Genomic DNA, 8441 nt, shown 5'->3' with positions numbered 1-8441 from the left:
CATAAAGATAGGTTAAAAAAAAAAAAAAATACTCTGCTATGATGCCCAAAAACTTTTTGTCTCTGCCAATATAAACTGTGAAGCTGAAATTCAAGGCACAATTTGTTTACCATTATTACAGAATGTGCTTGTAAGGCCAAGACGCTTATTTTTAGTACCTTTGGCATTTAACCTTTAACCCCTTATTGTTCTGTAAATATTAAGTCCCAGCAAGGTAAAAAATAATAATAAAAATAAAAATATTAAAACCTCACCATTTTAATAACATATTGATGAAAACACAATTGCTGCATCTTTGTAAAAAAAAAAAATGCTAGATGACTCATGCTCGGAAAATCATGACTTACAGAATTTCTATATATTCCACACTGAAGCTCATAATACTTTGCAATGGGATACAAGTTTCTAACGATTTCTGCTTTTTGAAGCTGATGAAGACAGCAGTCATAAGTTCTGACCAAGTAATGAGAGAGACCCAACCATTTCTCATTAGGAGATGCAAAGAACTACATGTTCTCTCTTTCATTTAGTCTCACGTGAGCTCACGACATTAACACTAGTACAAGAGCAAAAAGTCATATCCCAAGTCAATATTTACCAAAATGCTCATTATCTCCTGGGTAGTGGGCCCAAAGATAACTCTTGAGACAGACCTCAAATCCAGGAGATTCAACTAGAAGAAGAGTAATAAAAGGGATCCAGTATGCAATAATGGGGGATTTTTCCCCATAAGGGAAGGGGGAGCAGGTGTAATGGGTTAAGAAAGAGAAGTTCAGTTTACAGCCTCTCCACTCATACAACTTACACATCCAAATCTGGATGCACATTTTCCCTGTTAATAGCCTGGTGGTCCCATAGGCTGAAAATACCAGGCAACTCCCTCTCTTAAAGGAAACCCAGTGGGAAGGTGTGGCTGTATCAGTGAAACACCATCACTGGTATATGGTTAAAGTTTAGACATTCCTGCCGGTGAGCGAATGGAAGAAAGCATGAGGTTCTCAGGGACACCACTTTGAGATTTACAATACAGTGGCTACAAACAGCTGACCCGCAGGCGTGTGGCCTCACAGCAATGATCAGAACACTTTTAAGAATTAACCAGTCTGGCACAAGAGTTTGGATTTCCAGCTTCCCTTGAAATATGTAATATGGTCAATGTAACCACGGTAATGTGGTAGATGTCACTAACCGTGGCCTAAGGTCAAGTAATGGTGGTGCTTCTTTACAGGGGTATATTTTACTCTCTAGAGACCAGTCTCACCCCATCAAAAATTGTATGCTGGCCTCTGTAGATACTGGAGTTTGCAACTACCGATAAAACTTAAATCCGCGGCAGAAGTGTGGAGGAGGCGACTTCTACTGCTGTCTGCTTCCTCCACTTCTCCATTCCTTTTTTTCTGCTGCTCCACTGGCTTTCCCTTTGCGCCCTGGGCTGACCAAACTTCTCCCATGAGGCTGCCCAACCCACGCTGGCCCCTAGATAGTGTCCTGAGTTTCATATCCTTCCCTAACCCCTCTGCCTTCATCAAAATGTTTCTGTACTTCAACCCATTTTTGTTTTATTTTGGCTTTGTACTATGTCGCTTTGGCCAGGAAACTGTTAGCAATCTGATAAACTAATCAGTGGAAGTGGACTAGGTTACCTTCCCAGAAAACATACTTGAAATGGATTCCAGACTTTCTAAATACATGCCATGCCTTCACCCAAAGGAACATACCTACCTTGTGGTCAGCTGTCTGACAGATTTCTAAGTACATAAGTCTACTTGTGCGTATTTTTTATACATTACATCTGCAGTTTACTCACAAATAATATGCAAGTGGGGGAAAGGGCAGTATCCTGCCCATCGTCTGAGGTGATAGCCAATCCAGATTTACTCAGATAGTTCAGTATATATGTCAGAGAAGCCCTATGAATAATAATTTCTGCATCTGATGTATATAGCAAGAGCTACACACATGGGGTCCAGTCCATTGGACAGTCCAAGCTGTCATGCCCACAAAAACAGAACTTGCTTTGTAGACGATAAAGCCAGATTCAACAAGGAAACCTTAGTAGGCTATGATGATTAATCAAAGTCCAAGGAGCTCGCGGTACTGTCCTAAACAAGGTGCACTAAATTATAAAGACATGCAGAGGTCTGTTTGTTTGTTTTTCAGTTCGTCAAGTCTCCTAAGGAAAAGGGTACAAATTACTATTACATAGTTGTTGCTTCTTCAAAGATGGAGAAAAGTGTGCCACAGTGAGCTTTCAGGAAAAAGAGATGAGGTGAACTCTACACTGGACATTGTGCTCATGAATCAGAAAATGACAATCTTCCTCATGAGTCACAACTGAATGAGTCTTGGCAGGGCCTGAGGGACAGGTTGAGAGTCTTCCTCGTGTGCTGCCAGACTTCCTAAAACATCACACACACGAACACACCAACAACAATACTGGAGCTCTCCCTACAGCCCGCCCAGGGCCCCACGGATTCCCCTCTTCGTGCTACCCCTCAGCCACGCCCCCTGAAGGCAATGCCCCTGCTCTTCCTGTTCTAAGCAGCTGAAGGATGCAGCTGGGCAGACCCACACCGATGTGAACGAAACACAAAATGAAGCCTCATTTGGCTTGAAAGGGTCATATATCAACAGCAAACATTCTTTTTTTTTTAATATTTTTATTTATTTCTAGGAGAGAGAGAGAGAGACAGCGTGAGCAGGGGAGGGTCAGAGAGAGAGGGAGATACAGACTCTGAAATAGGCTCCAGGCTCCCAGCGGGCAGTCAGCACAGAGCCCGACGCGGGGCTCGAACCCACGAACCACGAGATCACGACCTAAGCGAAAGTCGGACGCTTAACCGACTAAGCCACCCAGGCGCCCCTCAACAGCAAACATTCTAACTGAGGTTGCCGACTATTTCAGACGGGGGAATACTCTGTTCTAAGACAACTGCACCTAGCTAAGGAACAATTTCAAGCCAGTGAAGAAATGATTCATTTAATTCTGGCGATGTTACTCTACACCTAGTAGATGGAGCGACGGCACATGTCCTATTTCAGGACAGCAGCTGCTTTAAGTTTTCTCTGATGCACTGATAGCTGCCTGGCTGCCCACAACACGGCCATCTGTGCTGCTGGCAGGGACCCCATCAATAGGTAAGTCACACCCTGTCCTCCGACAGACAGACGTACTACACAGCTCTGGAAACAATTCTCTTCCTTAGAACATGCATGCCTCCTCTGCTACCATTCGATCAACCATCTACTTCAAAAGCAATGTGGCCGAACTGAGCACGGAGTTTCCACGGACTCCAGAAAAGGCATCAGAGACTATTCTGCAGTGTGTCGGGCATAAAAAATGAATTAACTAAGGGAAAGTTAATTTTCTTAAGGTAGCACTCAACTATTTGAATAAAGTAAGTTTCTTTAAGCTCTTGACATAAACAGATTGATTTTTTTTTTTTTTAGAAATATTGAACCATGGAAAATAATTACAGCAATTCTAAAGTAGTAGGACTATCACGTCGCTTAAATTCGAGTGTCCAATTAGGTAGAGGCCCAATTAGGCAGCTCTTCCACCCAACCACACACTCAGTACAAGTGAATGGTTCTCTTACAGGGGTTCCAAAAATAATGTAGGGTAAACTGACTCCTCAAACCCTGAAACTTAAAGAGGAAGTCTATTTACAGATCAAGTGTCCTCTTGGGGAAGGGCAGAGGTGACACAATTCTGGACTACATAAAAAGAAAAAGCTTCTGTCAAAGATGCCCTTTTAGAGACTATTTTGTTTTTAAGCGTTCTTTTGAATAAACACAGCGCTGGGTCTTAGAGCTGCTTTTGAGTTGTGTATACAGGTTCGCATGGGCCTTTGCTACATTTCTCAGGCTGGTCTTGCGGGATAGATTTTTAAATTAGTGTCGCACTAGTTCTGATTTTGACTGAGCTCCCCATTCACAGTCATTAACACGTAACAAAACTAACCTGAGGAGGATCAGGTCACCCACCCAGGAACGGTTCTTTGAAAGGAAGCAAGTGTGGAAACTATGAAGCCTTGTGTTAGAACTTTCTCTCTTTCTCGGATGCACCGTCCACCTCTTCAAAACAGAGTCCTTGCTTTTGTGCTTCGGAAAGAAACGAACACCGCACCAAAACCCCGGGGGATGCGGCTCAGGTTAATGGGGGCGGACGCAGGCGGGGAGAGGGAAAGTCAGCCACTTCCCTGTGTTCCCCAAGCGCCAAAGGAAAAAGAACAAAACACTCGACTTCCTCCCGNCGCGGGCAGGGCCTCGGAGGGCAGAGCTGCCCCCACGCTGGCTCCCGACGGCTGGCAGCCACAGCAGCCCGGCCACAAAAAGTTTCGCGGCGCCCAAAGCGACTTGAAAGAAAGTTTTCCTTGGCCCCTCGCTGCCTCTCCCCCAGCCAGGGTTTTCGGAAAGCAGCAGGCAAGCAGAGATCGCGACGTGCCGACTCCCGCGTCCACCTTCTCCACCCCTGGCCTCGGCTGCGCGCCCAAGGTGGGTGCCCCGCGCCCCGCGCTTCCTGCCCGCTCCCCCGGTCAGGCGGTCCCGGGACGCCGCGCGGCCAACTCACCATGGTGACTCGCGTCGCGGTCGCGCCTCTGCCGGGTCCGGCTGCCCGAGAGCTGGGGCTGGAACGCAGCCTCCTGGGAGAACTTCAAAAGTTGGTCCCCTTCGCCAAAAACGGGCTCTCGACACCCAAGCACTCACAGGAGCCAATGGGAACCCTGGGGGCACTCCATCCCGGCGGGATCGGCGGCGCTAGGTGAGGGCGAGGAGGAGGAGACTTAGCAGGCGGGGCACATGCTGCGGAGGGCAGGGGTCCGCTCGGACCGGGCGCTCGCCGCCCGCCTGGGTGAGCCCGATGCTCTCCGCGCGTCCGTCTGGCTGCCCAGCCTCGCTCCTCTTTCTTCGGCCACTAACCCCGTACTCCTCCGGCAGAGCCTCGGCTCGGGCTGGGCAATCTGTCCATAAATGGAGAATTCAGCTCAGGCCTGGCCAATCAGGGATTGTTTTCACAGCGTCACTCCTCAGGGAGACCGTAGTAGCCAACAAGCTTGGAGCTGCTGGAGTCTCCAAAGCCCTCTGGATCCTGTAGTCCTCCACGCTAGCCTCGGAACAGCGCTGCTGACCCGGCTCGCTCCGGAGTGCCAGACCTGAACTGTCGGGAACAAAACCCTCCCTGAGAGAGAGGTAAGCCTCTCATTTTTTTTTTTTCCTTTTAAACGCGAAAGTTACAGTAGGCGTGGCTTCCAAGTTGAAGTGGTATGATTTTCCCATAACTTTTTTTTTAAGAAGGAAATATTTTATCAGCTTAAAAGATCAGAGTCGTGGCAGCAGCCCAAAGGAAATCCTTTTTCTTTCCAACGTCTGGATTGTGAGGAAAGTCAAAAATATCGTTTCCCCTACCCCTCCTTTTACCTGAATTTCCTTGGAAAACAAAGGAAGGCTTTTTTTTTTTTTTTTTGGACTTTTGGATGGTGTAGAAGTTGCACTGCAGTGAGCCGAAGGATGGGAGAAATAGTGGGAAGAAAGCCCTCGCCAGCCCCAGTCAACCGTGTCTGCTGAGAACAATTAGCAGTACAGTCCTGACTGTGCACGTATATTATTCCAGAATGTGGAGTTTCAAGACCCGGGGTGGGCAGTGAGGAGGAGATTGCAGGTGGGGGAAGAATCCAGAAATAAAGGCAGGGACTCTGGTTTAATTGTTTAAAGAGTTCAGAAAGCAAACTTGGTGAGTTACAACAGGATGGTTCTCCCAGGAATCTGTGATAGGTAAGATTTGAAAACTTAAGGGCCTGGAGAAAGTATGAGGCATAGTGATTTCTTGTGACTTACTGAGTTTCCACAGTAGCCCTTCACGTAAGCATAGGATCCTGGTGTTGTAGGGATGTTAAAAACAATCTTATTTAGAACAGGTAAACAAAATGTATCTCCATGCAATGGGATACTANTAAAAAAATTTAAAAAAAAAAAAAAAAGGAAGGAAGTGCTGACCTGTGCCACAACACAGATGGACGTCGGAAACATTTATATTAAGTGAAAGAAGCGAGGCACAAAGACCACATATTAGATGATTCCATATACATTAAAGTAAATAATGGGGAAATCTATAGGGGAAAGTAAATTATTGATTGCCAGGGCCCAGGCAGAGAGTGGGGAGTGGTGGTAATTTACTCACGGGTATGCATTTTCTTACTGGGCTGATGAAAATATTCTGCAGTTAGATAGTAGTGACAGCCATACAACTTTGTGAATATACTGAGAGCCACTGAATTGTATGTGTTAGAAGGATATGGAAATTGTATCTCTGTTTTTAAAATGGAAAGAACATCATATTGACTAACTTCTTGCTGTGATCATCCACACAGTGAGGCAATAGATATAACTGAATGCCTACTATAGGTCAACTGTGAGTACAATGCTTTCTGTCCTCACCAAGCTTACAATTTTAGAAGGAGGAAGACAGAAGATAATTATAGGAAAGGTGTAGACATAATAAGAAGTGGCAGTAGTTTTGTGCAAGCAACTGCCATATTTGGAGCTACAGTTTAGGGTAGAGAGTTCGCCTGGCAGCAGTCTGTAGCATGACCTGGAAAGGAAACAGTATGGCATCTGGTGAGCACTCACTCTGTACTAGGCATTGACCAGGTCCAAACAGACGGGATCCACCAAATTCTCAGAGAAACAAATGGGATCCACCAAATTCTCAGAGAAACAGATTGGATGTTTCAGGAGCATGCCAAATATGATCAGGTATCTGAGGAACTAATGAACGAGGGTATCAAAAGGAATATTGGAAGTTTACCAGTTATGCAAGAAACACTACTTGTGTTGGAAATGACACGTTGCCTAAGCCACCATCCCATCCACGACTGACATGGGCTTCAGGGGATACAGGCAAAGATGTAGCTGTTTTCCTCACAGTTAAACCAGGGATACAATGAGACACTGAAAAACTTTTTAATAATTCATCAACAACTTATCAATCTTGATCTATAACTCTTGACACTAGCTGTTGATCATATTAGCGTTTGAGATTTTTATTAATACTTTTATTTGCTCTCATAATCTCCAGTTTCAAGAGTTAATTCCAATAGGTGGGACTCAAACGGAGATAAATGCTTGTGTTCATCTTGTAATTATATTTTGTAATATAATTCTCTTCCAGAATGAAATATAAATACATATATTAGTTTTTATATTTAGGCAGTACTTAGATGATGAGATTCAGTGGCACATAAAGCTGAATTTGAAATCTGGCTTTGCCACCTAACCAGCTGTGAGATCTTGATTTCTCTAGCTTTATTTTAGTTCCCTTATCTAGAAAATAGATTAATGTGAGTATGAAATGAAACATAAATAAAGATGGCCAACAAATATTGGTTCCTTTTCCCTGTCACCAATACCATGTGTTCTAGCTTAGGGATTCAGACCTGCGTCCCTGGGTGCGATCACGCAGATCATGGCCCTCTGAGTCGTAATGCCTAAATCATGGAGGCTTTTGTGTGTGCCCTTTTCTTCAGAGAGAGTTAATAGCTTTCATCCAAATTCTCAGAGATGCCATCACTGCCAACACATGAAGACCCATAGCTCTGGATTGCATTAGTTATGCTTTTCTGGGTCTTTGACTTTGTCATTGTGTTTTTCTTGAGATGCAGGGATTCGAATGGAGTCCTGTACTGTAAGGGCAGAGCTTGGATTCTCAAAGCAGAACCCACTAACGCACAAGTTCAAACATAGAATATAGAATACAAGCACGTGATAGAAAGCCTATAATTTCACAAAGAATCGCTTCAAGCCCTGCCCTACCCCATCCCCATCTAGGATGACACATTGTTAGTTTGGGCCTGTCAGTCTCATGCCTTGGTTTACCTGGGAGAGTCCTGGTTTATGCTTTTATCTCAGTGAAATTATTAATTGCACCCCTCTTGCATTCCCAAAACATCATCATAATTTGAATGCTAGATTATGATCACCATAAATTTGGGGCCAAATGCAACCCCTCAGAAATCCTCACTTTATGGTTTTCCCAGTTTTCTGGATTTACACCTATTTTTAAGAGGACTCACTGATGTATTACCAGATATTCATTGTTATTCCAGTTCATAGTAGCAATGAAATGAAAACTTTTAAAATTGTAAAACTCATTATAGACACATGATGGAGCTAGTCAGATGAGACTTTACACATCTATGGGCATGATTAAAAATGCAGTTTTATCTGGGCTTGAATGGAAAGGAACAAAGAAAAAAAATCCATCCGTGAAAAAAAATCACGCCTTATACATTTTGGAGACAATTAAGAAGAAGATAATATAAGGCAATGAAACTAGTTTCCATGTTGAACCATAAGAGAACATCAGACTGTATCCACAGCAATAAAATTAAAGAAAAATTTGTTGATGGGAAAATTAGGCCAGAAATCTTTAACAAAGCACT

The 8441-nt window shown here is 44.2% G+C and overlaps 2 protein-coding genes across 4 annotated transcripts in view; one reads left to right on the top strand and one right to left on the bottom strand.

Annotated features, from left to right (window-relative positions):
• Positions 1 to 4895, bottom strand: part of MYO1E (myosin IE) — a 198391-nt gene extending 193496 nt beyond the window's left edge. The window contains exon 1 of the mRNA XM_077747818.1: positions 4574 to 4895. Coding sequence (XP_077603944.1) covers positions 4574 to 4576 — 3 coding nt within the window. The 5' untranslated portion in view covers positions 4577 to 4895. The remainder of the gene's footprint in view (positions 1 to 4573) is intronic.
• Positions 4293 to 8441, top strand: part of FAM81A (family with sequence similarity 81 member A) — a 125592-nt gene continuing 121443 nt past the window's right edge. For 2 of the 3 annotated variants that reach the window (XM_077747848.1, XM_077747829.1), the window contains exon 1: positions 4920 to 5193. The gene's annotated coding sequence lies outside the window, so the exon portion shown is untranslated. Of the gene's footprint in view, positions 4498 to 4919; positions 5194 to 8441 lie in introns of those variants that run through there. The other variant, XM_077747839.1, reaches the window with a different exon arrangement.

The sequence above is a fragment of the Crocuta crocuta genome, unplaced genomic scaffold (genome assembly GCF_008692635.1).
Source record: "Crocuta crocuta isolate KB4526 unplaced genomic scaffold, BGI_CrCroc_1.0 scaffold130, whole genome shotgun sequence".
Taxonomy (NCBI): Eukaryota; Metazoa; Chordata; class Mammalia; order Carnivora; family Hyaenidae; genus Crocuta; species Crocuta crocuta.
The sequence above is the reverse complement of the archived record's forward strand: the minus strand, read 5'-3'. Positions and strand labels throughout refer to the sequence as shown.